The sequence below is a fragment of the Temnothorax curvispinosus genome, unplaced genomic scaffold (assembly GCF_003070985.1).
Source record: "Temnothorax curvispinosus isolate PA1 unplaced genomic scaffold, ASM307098v1 QBEX01006721.1, whole genome shotgun sequence".
NCBI lineage: Eukaryota > Metazoa > Arthropoda > Insecta > Hymenoptera > Formicidae > Temnothorax > Temnothorax curvispinosus.
Window position 1 is genome coordinate 228,432 of NW_020216501.1, and position 16,444 is coordinate 244,875.

Consider the following 16,444-nt stretch of genomic DNA (forward strand, 5'->3'; position numbering starts at 1 on the left):
AATTTTAAGAAATTATTTAGAGTGGATGGAATGTTTGACGTTAAAGCATTGAATATAATAATTCTTGCAAGTATTTTCTTCTTGTTCTCAGAAAGAGAGAGGAATAATTACTAATACAACTTTTCAGAATATTAGTAAAGTCGAAAAAAGGTAGTAATTAAATGGGATTGTAATATCTTTTTAACTCGCGGCGAAGAATCGTAACAAAAGCCAAGTCTCGCGAATCTTACGTAATAAAATTAATTATCGAGGCTGGATGAGCTGTGTGCGCAATACATATGAACAACTTATCGCTTCGTTCGTGTCACATCGAAACGTGAGTGTAATGTGCGTAAACTTGCATTTCTGACTGATCTAAATCAATATTTACAGCTACAGCACTATTCGTTGATTTACTTGATAAATAAAATTAATTCGAATGCGAAAAGTTACCAATAAGCAAAAAGGTAAATTTTATTTTCAATATATTTTATTTTTCTCCATTAATTCCCCATATTTCAATTATTAATTTTACATTTGATTGGGTTTATTATTGCATCAAAAAGTTCAATAATATAATTTATTTATGTTTAACAATTAAATTTATTTATTTTCCACAATAATTGTAATTATATCTATAAGCAAATGCCAGCGGTAAATATTTGTTTTGCTACTATGAGTGCATTTAACAATGTATATCAGTGATGTTTTTTAATATTTCACCTTGGCGTTAATAATATCGTGTATTTTATTTTAAGCAACGATATATATAGACACATATACATATATGTATATATATATACAATTGATCGAGGCACTTAACTGCGCGTTCTAATTCGATGCACCGGTCTGCGACGACGAAGAGTATCCAACCTTATCGCGCATTGAAGTAATTAGTGATTAAAGCAATTAGCCATTGATAGCGAACATAGAGCGGCGCACCTTGCTTCGTCACGAGAAACATAACAGTGCTTAGAAAACAAACGATACTTTCTACCTAATGGGGAGTTTTTAAAAGCATGATAAAGATTATGTGGTAAAAATGTAATTGTCGTGCACTGTGCGTAATTGTCTTTATCGTCCTTACATGATTAGTCACGCTTTCGCATATAGATATGTGATTTGTATAAGAAATCACTTTTATACAACTTACAAAAGATCAATGCAGATAAATAAAAATAATATAATCTCACGTAAAATTATACTTAAGAATTTGTAAATTAGGATCTGCATTTAAAAAAGAAATAAAAATTATCAGACTATAAAAGCTGAAACGTCATTTTTCTCTTGTTGATCAAATCTGAGATACGTCAAAATACTTTTTTGTCTCATAATATATTCTGCGTTTTCAAGTATGTAAATTAGCTTATAAAAAGATGAATAAAATTTATGACGTAAATAGAAATATATAAATATAAAATGAATATTTACACATCTCTATATACTTTATACTTTTGAAAGTCTGCTACTCATTAAAACAGTATAAAGTGAACGCATCAAAATAAAATTCTTCAGAGTGAAGAAGGAAAGTACACACACACACACACACACGCGTTATAGTGGTCAAGTTTAAGGTTGAACGTGAATATTGCAACACAAGCCCAACATTTATTGACGATTCTATCTCTCGAGTCGGGCAGAGACAAGAAAAAGGATTAAGGCCGAAGCGCCACGTCGAAGAAATCGCAAGTCACTGCTGATTTCGTCGTAACACGTCGAATTTCAAGGGCCGACATCCACGGGCGACGTCAGCGACGACGGCGATTAATGCCCGCGAGGGTTATCCGGTTAGTTCGAAATAGGCTCTACGTACCGCTTATATACCGGGCCGCTCTAATTATTTTGCTCGCTCGCTCGCAACTAACGTGATAACGCCGCCCGACACTCGACTCGGGGAGGTAACGCGTCTGCCTGCCAGCTCCCGATACTAATGTTCTGTTAATTTATAATCGCGCTGTAAATTTCTGCCCGTGGCTGCGGCTGCAAGACTCGCATCAGCCACGCGTGACCTTTGCTCTACATTTCATCGTACCTTTTGAATCGTATCGTAAAATACGATTTAACTCCAGAATTGCCTTTCAGAGAATCTGTTAATCTGAGCCCGTCTATTCTTATACGATTTTCCGATATGTTTTTAAATCGAATTCGAACTTCGTACGCGGTTAATATCGTTATAATACTTATTGAAAAAGTATGCCGAGTTCTTAATTATTCAACTATTAAAAAACTCGTTCATGTTGCTTAATTATAATTGTAAGTTGCATACAAATCCAATTTCATCTATTGTGGTGAGATGTGACTGAACGAAAGTGAGTGAGAGAGAGAGAGAGAGAGAGAGAGAGAGAGAGAGAAAAAGAGAATATTTTAATTAATACTCAAAGAAGATAAAAAGACTGAAAGATAACGAGAGTAATATAATGAAGTAATTATTGTATAAAAGAAAAGTAATTATTACCTGGAAAGAATACGAGAAATTTTAATGAGTGGTGTCATAAACCGACCTGCCCGAGAAGATTATAATGTGCAAATCTGTCGTAATATATAATGCTTAAGAGAATAATAGCCCTAATGATAGAAGCACTATTGACGTTTAATATAACTTCCTGCGGGATAAGAATAGAATCTCATCAGGCGTATCCAGATTGCCCCCCATCCCCCCATACCCTCATACCCCGGGGTACAATAAAACTATCTCTTTCCCAATCTTTCCCTCTCTCTTTCTCTCTCGATGCATCTCTTCTATTTTCCGTGCAATTTGCTGATAGTTTATCTAGAATTAAGGCGTCGTCCGCAAAGCGGAGTGGCCGTTTGAGAGCAAGAGTAATGAAGATTTTCCAACAGAAAGTCAGTTGCATCGGTTTATCATCAATGTTCAAGCTAATACAAGTTATTGTGATTTTAGACGGTCGCGTTATCACGTGTTGTAAGGACAATCTTCGAAATTGTTTTCTCACCTTTTCCCACAAAAGGTGTGGAAAAAGCAATAATGAATAATAAAATTTTCGACGAAAATGAAAAGAAGCAACGAAACACTTTCTCAGCACTTATATAATTCGTTTTCCAATTATCGACTTTTCAGCGAAATAAAGTCATATTTTGTAGACACTACGTAAACTAAAAGAATCTACCATCTATGATTCATGCTTCATTTTTTGCGAATTAAACGATTTCTATATATATTTGCAATTTTGATATATTTCAATATCTATTGCTTGTAAAAAATTCCAATATTCTACAATATATAGTCTTATCTTAAATCTGAAACGTCACTATTATTAATAATTTAAGAAACTCACATCTTTTCATATCCCCTCTTGATCTTTCCTTTCGATGATGAAAGAAGAGATTCGAATTAAGGTTAATTTGACAAAGTGGCGGACTGGATAACATCTCGGAACGTAAAGGGAATGTAATTGACGATGGAACGCGACTCTTTATTTGCCTAGCGACTTTTACAATTACATTATTAGACAAATGGGATCATTATTCTTTTTAGTGCTCTCGTTAGCACATCCGATACAAATCACCCGACATTAATAAGTATTCAGTGGTGAGCCCGCTGATCAGCAGCAATGCGGGCGCTCACGTTAATTAGGCGACACTTTTTGCTTGATTATCGTTCGCCCTTAATTAACGCAAACGCTAATCGATCGGTAGCAATACGCAATGTAGTCTGTATGAGTCCAGTGGTTCGATAAATCACTGAAAATATTATCGCGTAGTTTTTTTTTCAACAGAAAAAATCCAAATAGATGTTCTCTAGTTAAACATGGAAAATATTATCACGAAATTATTATATATTTTTTCTTTCGTCTTTAAAAAAATACTTCATATAAATTTTTAGTACATGAAAAAGATTAACGTGCGACTTGCATCCGTAAATCAGAACACGGAGGAGGCGCTTAGGTCAGGAAATAATTTGCAATTGGCATTTCCGGACTGCTAGATGCAGAGGAAATGGATTAGCGTCGGAATGAGGGTGCCTGGTAATTACGAAAGTATATCCGTTATTTCAATCGAGTTATTCGTAAGTTGCCAACGTCGTCCAATTATGGCGTTATGCGATGTAATAACAAACTAAAGTCGCTAACGATTATTGCTTTGTGGATAATCGCCTCGTTACATGGCGAAGTTTACATGGTAAAACGGTCTCCTGACTCCAATATAACTATAACAAGAAATTATCAGTTACAGTAAAAGAAGTTCTTGCCAGGAAGAAAGCTGTAGTAAAGATCTAAAAATCTACGATATTACGTATTTAAAAAATATTCGTCCCTAAGAGAGTACTGCCGGAGTATTTAAACGCTCAAGAATGCAAGAAAACGAAAGAGAAAAAGAAGGAGCTTTCAGCGATCTATACAATAAACCGCGGATTAAATTTTCCCCAGGGAAGGAAAAATGCAAATTTCTTTCGGAATATTTGCTACACCATCGGTATACATATTTCGGAACAACCCGTGCTATTTTTGAATTTTTATGTGCGCGCTACACGTACAGGTCAAAACTCCATCACAAATTTTGTAATTTTAACAACGCTGTTCTCTAGAGTACATCACGCTCTCCCAAGATTTTTATCTTCTTTCTTTTTTATTTTCATGTAGCATCGTCAATTGTATATTTCAATTGCAAGGACAGCACGAGTTCACAGCGGAGATATCAACGTGTTGCCCGACGCGAAACGATGAAAGAGAAAAAGACATTCCGTGCCCCGTTTTACAACGCGCGCATTGATGTTATTTATGCATTTGTACGTGAGCCGCTTACGGAAATAAATCTTCGCGCAACATCTCGCGTTCTGCATTAAGGAATTCGCGCGTTGTAACGTTGAATAACGGTGGTAATGGCAGAAAAGCGGGCCGCCTATTAAGCCGCAATTAACCTTCTGACCAGCAACGCTCCGATACAGCGCGGCACACTTTAATATGCTAATACCACTTTTCTTGATTCCGCCGAGGAAAAGCCCCCCCCCCCCTTCCGATTAAGAGAGTGTCGAAGACCTCTGGTTGTCGCGCTGCTACCATAGAAATCTTAATACAACAATGGTAATGAATATTAAATTTTAGTAGCTAAAAATTTTTCTAGATGAAGAATTGTACAAGTAAGAGCCAAATAATTCCATTATTCTGCTTTTCACAAAAATTCTACTCCGGAAAGATACACTCCAGTTTCATGTATTCAGTCCTTAAAATATTCCGCGATACCGAGTCATTCTATTCGCAATATAATGTAACGTTAATGCTGGGTTTCGATACATTATGCATCTTTCTCGTAGCGGGAAACATAACGACCGCCATTAAAGTTTCGACGCTCAATCGTTCGCGGCGAGAAAATTTATCATCGTGCGTGATAAAGGTACACGTGAGTCGAATTTAATAAAAAAAAAAATTGCATTTGAATGTATAACGCATTCGCACAACGTGCGTATATAAAAGACCCGCGTAAAGCTTCAATATTTCAATACGTTATCTGCAAAAAATCAGGCCGAAAGCGGCGCGATCGATAGCGCAGACGAGAGCGTGTACGCATATACCTACTATACAGCGAGCAAGTCGTTTTTAACGGCTGTTTTACCTGCCATGCTGCGCCGCGTTATTATCGGCGATCACGATACACATGCGCTCGCATCGAACGCGATCCTAATCCGATTTCGCGTGCCGCATAATAAACCGTGCCGCACTTGTCTCGTTTGCGAGAACTCGCCCAAATCCCCGGACGACCGTTTTTCCGACGGTTTCTGGACCGCGCTTCGTACAAACTGCTCAGGATTCGGCGAAATCAGCATTAAAAATCGACAATTCGATAGAAGTTCTGAGGTTTTCGACAAGTGTTATTTCGACAAGAATGCAGAATATCTAAGTGTATAATGAATAATTTCATTCATGGATTGTAGAATATTCAAAATCCATTAAGAATTTCATTCCTCGGTAGAGTCTTCAATAGAAATTTAGCAGTAACTATTTATATGTATTACATAGATATTTCTGTAAGCTTTTCTATATATATCAATATAAAGTTAATTTTTTATTAATAAAAGTGTTGAAAGGAAAATTTTTAAGTTATGAGCAATAGAAAATGGATAATTATTTAAATATCGATCGCTGAATTTATTGACTTTCAATTTTTATTTTAAAAAATTGAGAAAAAAAGTAGTTTCCGAGTTATATTAATAATTGTACACTCTATGTACAATTTATTAATATAATGAAATGAAAAGGACGTAGATAAAATAATGCTGAAAAGAGGTACACAATGCAGTTCATTTCCATATTACAAGGTAGTACAAACAAGAAGGCATAAGGCAGCAAAAGACGATTCGTAAGAGCACAAGAAATATCCTAGACATTTGCATTCATTTTGCATTTTTACATCTCATTAAATTATTTACGAATATATCCGTGGAAGATTAACGCGACATTCGTTGAAAATATTTTTCGCACGTGTCCGTTTTCAGGATCGTATCCCGACTTATCATGACCACATTTACAATAAGAGAGATGATATAGCGATTTTCTACGCTAAAAGTTAGATCTGAAAGGAAAGTTTACTCCAGTCGTCGCCATTGCCCCAGGTATGCAAGATGAATTGAAAAGATACAGTGAGATAGATACAGAATTAGATAAGGGAAAAGAGAAATGAAACTGCGCAGACTATTGGCAGAAGTTTAATCTGCCTTGTCTAGGAAAATTAGTGCAATTAAGTCCGCGCGACGCCGCGAGCATCCTCATAATTGAAGATCCGCGTAAGAACATGGCAAGCCTATTTTCTCGGAGGAATAAATTACTGCTTCAATACATATATTTATGTCCTATATTTAGCGCTAAATGTGACCCTCTGGTGACACACAGATTTGTAGGTATAATAATTTCAAATGCTCTATCTTCATATCAAGGTATTAATTATTTGGCCTTAGTAAAACATAACGAAATAATTCGTAGAATCCACAAAAACAATCCGTGAAATATATAATGTCCTCGTCGTTCCCTTATTTAACAATATCAAATAAAACATTGGGTAAAAATGTCTTACCAATACTTTTGAATGCAATACTTGTCTTGCAATGTTATAAAGATATTTGTTTGGATTCTGCAGTAAAGCAAAGATAAATCGGTATCGGTAGGCATGAATATGTATGCAAGCGAATGAAGTACTTTGGCAGAACTGCAACATGTATCTCGTTTCGTGCTAAACGTAATTGTAGTTTACAAGGGTAGAGTTTCGCCCGGAACATGAGTTTGCGACTATTTAATTACAGGCGCGGTCCATTACTAATTAATCACTCTTCTACTTGCACAATCGAGCATTATATTGTAATGACCAGTAATTAGAGATACTTGTGATATGGACATAATTCTCGGCTCTATTATAGCTTGCAATAATGTCTTCCAATATGTATTCCCCCGTAATTATACATTTGCCGATTGTCAACGGATTATTATTCTTGTTACGCCGTTATCGAGAAAAACTATAATGTATCATACTGTGTAATATATTACGATTATATTTCGCTGCATCGCCGCAAATATATAATGCGTTCCGTCGTTAAATCGCATGTATTCGCTTGCGGCGACTAATAAATCCTCATTCACCGGGATATTTTCTCGTTTACGTGCTCGAGAATGTATCACTCATTCTTGCTTGAAATCGTATTCCTCTCACTCAAGTTGACTTAATCGCTACATCATGAAGATACGATATATCCACAAAAAAAGCATTGCTGCATTTCTTTTATGGATCAATGTAACGGCATCGCGATTTAGAACGCATAATTGAAAAAAAATATACGTTATTTTAGTAGTAAATCGTGGCGTAAGATCCGTCGAATAGAAGAAAAGAAAAGTGATTGCTCTAATTGACTTCATAATGATATGAGAATATATCGAGTCTGCTAGAGCGTCCGATCAACCGCGCTTCCTTTGGACGCTAAATAAGTGGCTAAGAATAACTCGCGCTGATCTACTGACTGCAATGACAAAATCTAAACCGCTCATTATAATCTCTCATTACATTTGCGTGGCTATAAAAAACTTTTTAGAAAAATTAATACCACTAAAGTGAGAATAGAATTTCTTTTTAATTTTCTCCAATAGTTTTCTATAAATCAAAATAATTAATAATATAATTAATTTAGTTATCTATGACTCTTCTTTAAGTTTCGTTATAGATATGAAAGCTAGATCACTCTCAGTATATCACGTAATTATCAGTAGAATATCGAAAGTTTGAATAAATCCCAATTCTAATCACAATTTACTTTACGCTCGTACTTTCTGCACATCATTCAAAACATCAAAATCATAAACGATGATTAATACGTGTCTTCTCTGAACACCTTAAAACCCTGCGATTGATCCTCGCGTGACATCTCGCGTGTCGAGAAACGAAGAAAATCGCCCTAATGACGTTTAGTCGAAATTACCCGTGGTCCTTCGGTCAACTCGGTTGACGGGTCTACGAAAGAAAAGAGAGAGGAAGAGAGAAATAGAGAGAGAAACGTGACGTCAGTTGGCGGAAGTCAATTGGCGCGTCATGCACACACGAGAGTTGATTCTACAAACGGCCTTCCTCGCCTTCTCCTTCGCCACGGTATTAAGTTTAGCCACTTTGGCCTGACGCGGGCAGTGTGTCAAGATCACTCGATTCGCCGTTGATATCGACCTTTCTCTATCTCCCCGTCTCTCTCGTTCGTTTTCTCGCTTCGCTGAGAGAGGCGCGCTCCAAGTGTCGCTCGCAAAGTAGCGGCAGATTCGTGTGTAGAAGAGCTAGATCGAGAAATCAAAGAGAGGAGAGGGCTAGTTCGAGTGTAGTTCGAGAGCGGTAGACAGACAGGCTGTCTCGTGCCTGCTTTCATCTTTCTCGGCAAAGCGACGGATCGGTCCTTTGAAGGATGCCGGAGTAACTCGGCGAACGGGGTGACGAGAGAGAGGGTTGTCTGAGATTCAAAGTCAGAAAGAGCCAAGCTTGCTTTCCCTTTTGGAAATAAGATTCGCGTGTTAGATGGTTGTTACAGTGAATACGTTATTCTTCGCGGTATATTCTGAGAGTGGTACTGCTTGGAGCGTGTTGGTTTGCATGTTTGCGTTTGAATGATAGATATATAGATATATAGGTAAGTCTTTGAAATTCGTTTTAAATTACAACTTACGAAGAAAATCGGTTTTCCAAAAGGTAATTTATATGATGCACATAAAGAACTATTTATTTTTATTATATTAAAATATCAGTATCTACTTGTGCTTTTATTGTATAGCTAATATATTATAACTACTGTAAATAGTAATATAAAACCGTGCTTTGACCGCTCATTGGTTCTTCTCTGACCATTATAAATTTTACATCAAAGAACCTTAAGAATTGGAATAAAAAAACGTGAGGAACTCAGACGTATTAAAAGATTAAGAGATTAGGGATTCTACCGTAACGTTTAAGTGAAGTAAGTCAGAACGCAGTAAAGAGAGAGCTCACCTAAGATGGAAGATGGAATAACGAGGGAGCACCCGTTTGATTGCAGGAGGATGCAACCACGGGTGACAGTGGCTCTGGCCACGGTCTGGCTGACGGTGGCGGTTCTGATAGGAGGAGCAGTCACCCTCCGCCTCTCTCACGATCAATACTCCCCCGCGCCTCCACGCCGACACGCTGGGATTCGACGAGACTATGCTAGAGACTGGAGGGATCACGATCCGGCCGAGGATCAACCGCTCGACCTTTGGATCGGCTCGCGAAGGTCGATCTCTGCGGAGGGTATGTCAGATTCTACAACACTGTGTCAAACTGTACAAAATAAAGCACCCATACTGTGTCCCGCTGTCAATTCAAGGACTGATGTCGAATATGAGATTGTCATTTATATCAGAAAAAGCTTAGTATAAATCTTTCTGATTTCTTTTCTTCCCCTTATATATGATCAAATATATGGAAAAGATATAATAATATTATGGCTTATATTTCTAAATGTTAATATTATTTTACAGAAATAATCTACTTGCTTCTCTTCCTCTCCTGCGAATGTTGAATAGAAATATATATTTTCAATATTTTATTATTTACATTATTTATTATACATTTAGTTATAACATATTTTATATATAACTAAATGTATAATAAATGTATATATTTTATATATTTGCTAAGTACATATATATATTGCTCTATTTCAATTGGCTTTAATTACATCAGCGATTTAATTCTGTCGCGCCGTCTAGTGGAGCCGGAATAAACGCGACGCGATAAAACGCGTCGTTCGGTCTAACCAGTAGAAATCCGTTCGCTCCGACTTTCTGATTAATCAAGGTTTCCTTGGTCGACGTCTTCGTGCAATTCTAATATCGAATGAATATTGCTCACGGCTTAAAAGCTCGAATTTTCAGCATGCATTCAATAAATGTAGTTATTTTCATTTCCCCCTATCGCGCTTGATTAAAGATAATACTCGGAATATATATTTCTACTTGCATATTTTATGTGTTAAAAAATCTGAAAATTTATATTAATTATATTACATTATGTTGTCAGTACAATGGCAATTTCATGGTATTACGTCCTTTATTAATTTTCAGAATTAAAAGATATTTAGAGAGAGAGAGAGAGAGAGAGAGAGAGAGAAGCAAATAGAATATTTTAATAATGAAATAAATAAAGTAAATTCAACACATTAAAAAAATGTATACGTAATTCAATACATTCAAAAATACATAAAGATTATTAAATTTTCTTTATATGATTGTTAGTATGGAAAGAAACTTGAGAGCGAGAGCTATTATTTAGGGGAATAATGGAGATCTATATTTTTGGAGTAACACACACGCAAACGCTGGTCTTTATATCATAACGGCACGCAAGAATTTCGGGGAAATAAATTGGCGTCGAACATTACTTACGTCACTATAGTATGCAACTACATTAGTTTAGTCGTGTATAAAACCGTTATTAAATATCTTTTGAAGAATCACGTCCGTAGATTAAATCTAAATTAAACCGGCATTTCAAGTTGCGTGCTAATGCGAGAATAGTTAGAATTAATTTTCTGAGTATATCTAATTTGCGATAGAAGTCGTACTAAATAGCACCTAATTCCAAGTTGCAATTTGTTTGGATACACATCGAGTCAAATCATTTTGAACTTCTCAAATCCGATGCGAAGTTCATAACTTTTTATGCACTGCAATTACTCGTCTCGCATATACCTCGGAAAAGTTTTGCATCATAAAATATTACATATTCGCAGTATTCGCACATGTTTAAAAACCTACATATATTAAAGATATATGTATAAATATATATAAATTAAAAAGATTTGCGCGGCTTGGAAATTTCTCTCTCTGACTTTTATACATATAAATAAGTTTCAAGTAATATTGTTCCATTAATTTAATTTTTATAATTTGTTTTTTTGCACAACATTTGTGCAACAAATAAAACAATAAAAAATAATTTCTATATTAAATCATGTAAATTAAATTTCATATTATAAAAAATCTTTATATACATAATATAAAATTTTATGATTTAATCGAAGATATTGTGCATTTCGCGTGATCTAATATTACTTTTAAAAATATATGAAATTAATTATAAATAATTATTTTTGAATGCATGGCTGATTAAAGTTAAAAAGCTATTAGACTTATGATTTCAAAGTAAGCAAGTATATTTTTTGAGATATCTCTCATTAAAGAAAAATCTTCTGATTACATTTTCCAGAAGCTCTATCTCGCAATGCCAAGTTTACCGAGCGAGATTTTTCGCTTGAAAGTCTCTTGAAGGACATTGTCTCGTCAAAGCGAATCTACCCCTTTTCAGACTGGCAAAGGCGGTTGCCGAATATCGTCGGCGCGGAATTCGCGTCCGACAAAGTCGATTACGGCTACAAGATGCCGGAAACGCTTTCCCGCGAGACGGTGGTATCCCCTTCAAACCTTTTGGACGACCCCTTTGTGGCGGACGACACGTTCCAGGATCAAGGTCCGGGGTCGATGGAAATATACAAGCTAGACCTATCCAAAGAGAAGACTCTACTGACCGCAACCACGCCCTCCACAAATTTACCGTCGGGAAATAAAAGCAAAGCTCCAAAAAAGACGGGCCATCTGAATTCAAAGACAAAGACAACGGAAATCAAGCCGACAACGACAAATGCGAACATTAGTCAGAGACAATCAAACTTTTTCGAAGAACAACTAACCGAGACTCCCTTGGTCAACAGAGACGCCTTTGGCATCGGCGGCGTGCCGGAGCTACAGGTTGGATGCGAGGGTCTCGAAGCGTCGTCGTCGTCCCACAAGGCGAAAAGATCGATAGATACGCTCGACAAGGAGAAGGGCGAGGTACCGCCGTCCGTATTGCTGGACGTGACACCGGTATCCCTGGATCTCGACGACGTTTTGTCATACGACGAAGAAGAGTATGAGGAGATGGACGAGCTACTCAAGCTCAAGAGACTGGAGACTACCACGAAAGGGAACAAACCGAACAGGGGAGATATGGATGCGAGCCATCTTAATTCTGACCATCTGGACGAGTTCAGGCGACTGGAGAAGTTACCAGTACGAGGAGATTTGGGTGGATCCACTCCAACGAATTCTAGCGGAGCCATAACTGACCAAAAGGAATTGTCCAAGCGATCTCTGACGGATCTCGAAATTAAAAATTACGAGGAGACCAAACCGAAGCGAGAAACCGTTTTATTGGGCGATGATGATGGCGCCAGCAGGAGTCATGGTCGACGGTTGCTGTGGTTTGCCGAAGCAAATACTGAGGGATTTCCAGACGGCAAAAGCGAGCGGAAGCGCACGAGACGGTCGATCGATTGGGGCTTCGGCGAGGATGAAGGTGTCGTGTCCAGCGACGAGTTGCAGACCGTGACTGCACGTCGCAGGCAGCACGAGAACCGATATCATCAAGATATATCTAGCAGACGTGACCAGCATCGTGAATTAAATACTGACATCGATAGTATTAGACAAGAGTACGAGAAACTACTTGAACAAAAACGAAGAGAAGAGGAAGAACATATACGACGAATGCAACAGGCTAATCGAAGAACGACGAGTAGATGGGAGGAGGAAGAAAAAAGAAGAAGAGATGAGATGCGGAGAAGACAACACGAGGAATATCGTAAAAGGATAGATCACGCTTCAACACCTCGCATAGACAACGAAGAGACGCGACGACGACAAATGGAAGAACGACAAAGACAGGAAGCAGCGCGCAATGAGATGGCTAGAAAAAACGAAGAAGAATTAAGAAGGCGAGAAGAAGAAGAACGAAGACGACGATTACAAGAAGAAGAAATGAGAAGACCGCAGAGCAAATGGCAGGAGGAAAACTTGAGAAGATCAGACTCTAGAACCTCTCCTGTAAGTGACGAAGAAAGAAGACGAAGACTTTACGATGAAGAAATGAGGAGACGGGAGGAAGAACGACGAAGACGATTAGAAGAAGAAGAAGCAAGGAGACAGGAACAGTACAGATCGCAGCAGGAAGCGCAAAGAAAAAGAGAAGAAGAGGCAAGGAGGCGTCAAGAAGATCCAATGAGAAATCTTTCCGAGGAAGATAGAAGGAGACTAGAGGACCGTCGTAGAGAATGGTCAGAGAAGCGGAAGCAGGAAAACGAAAACGAAAGAAGGCGAGAGCAGCCACCATCGAATTTAATGCGCGCGGAACATCCAGTCAGTCATCCGAACAATATCAGACAGCCTGATCAAGACGAAAAGAGACGACAACAAGAAGAAAGACAGCGGGAACAGAAGCTGCGAGAATATGTCGCGCGGAATCGACCTATCAATGTCGATCGAAGATCGGAAGAGAGACGACGCTATCGACCCGAGGAGAACAGAGATCCACGGATGAATGCGAGTAGAAACGATGAGGAGTACCGTCGACGAGTATTAGAGGAGCAGCGTAAAAGACAGGAAGAAGAGAGAAAATTACAGGATTACATCAGGAGGAACCAGCCAGTAAACGTGTCATCGAGGGATAATCAATCGACCGCGGCCGGTCGTAACTGGTTCGAGGAGCGGAGACTGATCGAGGAAGCCAGGCGTCGCGACAGATATCCCGATCCAGGAGCGAGGAAAGTCCACGGACCGTCGGCGCCTACGTATATCGATCCGCGAAGCTCACCGGAGGAAGTCAGACGGAGGCAGCAGGAGACGGCGAGAAAGTTAGAGGAGGAAAGGCGGTTGAGGTACGAGGCGGAAGAGCGACGGAAAGCACTCGCTAGGCGACAGAGAGAGGAGGAGGAGAAAGAAAGACGATTACGGGAGGAACGGCGAAAAGAGGCGGCCAGACGAGAAGAGGAGGCGAGGAGGGCGCAATCGAGGAGGTACGAGGAGGACAGGAAGCGGCTGGAGGTAGCGAGGATACAGGCTGAGAGAAGAAGGGAGGAGATGTTGAAGGAACGATCCAGGAACGAAGCTGGAAGGACGAGACAGCCGGAAGCCACGAGGCCGATCTACCAGGATCCTCGACTTTTCGAGGAGCACAGAAGGCGGCAAGATAGCCGGCCGATTCCGAGTAGTAATTTGATGCGAGCCGAGGAGGCCAGGCGGGCGGCGGCAGAGCGCGAGAGACAAAGATTGGAAGCCGAGAGACGACAACAGGAAGAGAGCAGGTATGTAAGTGGTCCTTGGGGCACAGCGTTTCGCAAAAATAAAGTTTTCGCCTGGCGCGACGCCAACGAACTTTATTTGAGTCGCGCTTTACAGCTATCCATGTTCGTTACTACTATCGTTTGTCTCTGTTCGTTTGTTTCTATTTTACTCGTATTCCCTTATCGCTAGAGACTAATATTACTGTCAAGGTAGTATCCCCACAATGAAATTGATAAGCACAAATCTGTACTTATCCATTTCACAAATTTATTTTGGGCTACGAGTTTATGAGAAATCGCGACAGAATTCGGGATAAAATTTAATTTTATTCCATAAAATTCAAATATTCCATAAATTTAAAAAATGTTTCAGGAATGAGAATATATATAATTAAAATATATAAAATTATAAAAGTATTCTAATGCAAATTATAAATCGCCTAACGTAGATATATTTCAAATGTAAATATAATGTAAATATACATGTTAAATAGTATATTTAAAAAATATATAAATTAATGTTGTAGATTTCTTGTACGTTTCGTCTTTTATTTTGTGTTACATTGTATATTAGTATTAATTATTTCTTAAAAGATATTATCACATTTCCTGTGATTTAATACAGCAAATTTCGCCTGTGCAATCTGAGATATTTCTTGCGTAAAATTTTAAATAGCAACAACCGTGCGATATATCAGAGTCCGTGAACAGTGCAACTTTAATTAAGGAAACATCCCAAGCGTATCATCGAGGCGAATTTACTCATTCGAACCATCGGATAAACACGACCCTATTTCCATCTGCTGTAGAATGAGGGAGCACAGACAGAAGGAGGCCGACCAGTGGAAACGACAAGAACTAGCCAGACTAAACTCCCTGCCGGTGAACGCAAGGATAATAGTCCGTCCTGGCGGCTCCTCGCCGACGTTGCCCGTGATATCGAGGGGCGGCTTCGACAACGAGATCGATTTCACGGTGAGTCCTCCATTTGTCTGTCAAAACACTTCACCGCACTCCGATCGCGTAAATCCGATTCGGCTGTCCACTGGCGGTTTATTCACCGACGAATCCGATCTCGTGGTCGCCGATTGTCTCGCGCTACCAAACTAAAGCGCGCTTCATTAAACTACGGGGAAAGTTGCGGCGGATTCGTGCCCCTTCGACCCCAACAAAGCCTCCGTCTCCGGTTGCCCCGCTTTGTTCCGTTTAATTGATTGGACGTTGAGCAGCACCGCTACCGTCTTTCTCTTTAGCGCTTTCTTGCGATTATGTTTCCAAAAGTTGCAATATAATTTTAAAAAAGATAACGAAAAAGAAGAAATATGTGCTAAATGTAACAAAACAATATTATTCTTGCAAATTGCGTTATGCACGACATGAACAGATATTCTCTTTTTATGTTGTTATAAATATTTAGATATTTTTATTATCATAATTAATGATTAAAATAAAATTAAAAGGATGTAAAATAAAAAAAATTATTTCCAGGGAATCAATCCGCATCGCGACGGCGTACAAGTACCACGGTTTCCTGCCCCACCGACTCCGAGACCACCCGCCCAGACTCCTAGCGCGTGTGTTTGGGCAGTTGTTCACTGTTGTTCAGCCAATAACAATCGTCTCGTGAAGTGTTTCGAATCATTGGGCTGCCCTGGGATTAATTGGGATCCTAACCCGTGCAGAAGTCCTATCGCGGATGCTGCCAGAAAAGAAGTCCTGCAGTTCTATTCCAACGCGTAAAATAACATCGACAAGATTCAGCCTTCACTGTTCCAGAGACAAATATCAACAGGAAAAAAAAGGCAAAAACTCTCTTCAACACCGACGGCTCTCTCTCTCTCTCTCTCTCTCTCTCTCTCTCTCTCTCTCTCTCTC

General features: G+C 38.8%; 2 protein-coding genes across 6 annotated transcripts in view; one reads left to right on the forward strand and one right to left on the reverse strand.

Moving 5' to 3' along the window:
* Window positions 1-16,438, forward strand: part of LOC112456261 (trichohyalin-like) — a 39,380-nt gene extending 22,942 nt beyond the window's left edge. For all 5 annotated transcript variants that reach the window (XM_025018675.1, XM_025018676.1, XM_025018677.1 and 2 more), the window contains 4 exons: window positions 9,488-9,720; window positions 11,680-14,590; window positions 15,379-15,544; window positions 16,058-16,438. In XM_025018675.1, the coding sequence (XP_024874443.1) occupies window positions 9,492-9,720; window positions 11,680-14,590; window positions 15,379-15,544; window positions 16,058-16,309 (3,558 nt within the window). In that variant the 5' untranslated portion in view covers window positions 9,488-9,491 and the 3' untranslated portion in view covers window positions 16,310-16,438. The remainder of the gene's footprint in view (window positions 1-9,487; window positions 9,721-11,679; window positions 14,591-15,378; window positions 15,545-16,057) is intronic.
* Window positions 1-16,444, reverse strand: part of LOC112456263 — an 83,994-nt gene that overhangs the window by 53,761 nt on the left and 13,789 nt on the right. The window lies entirely within an intron of this gene.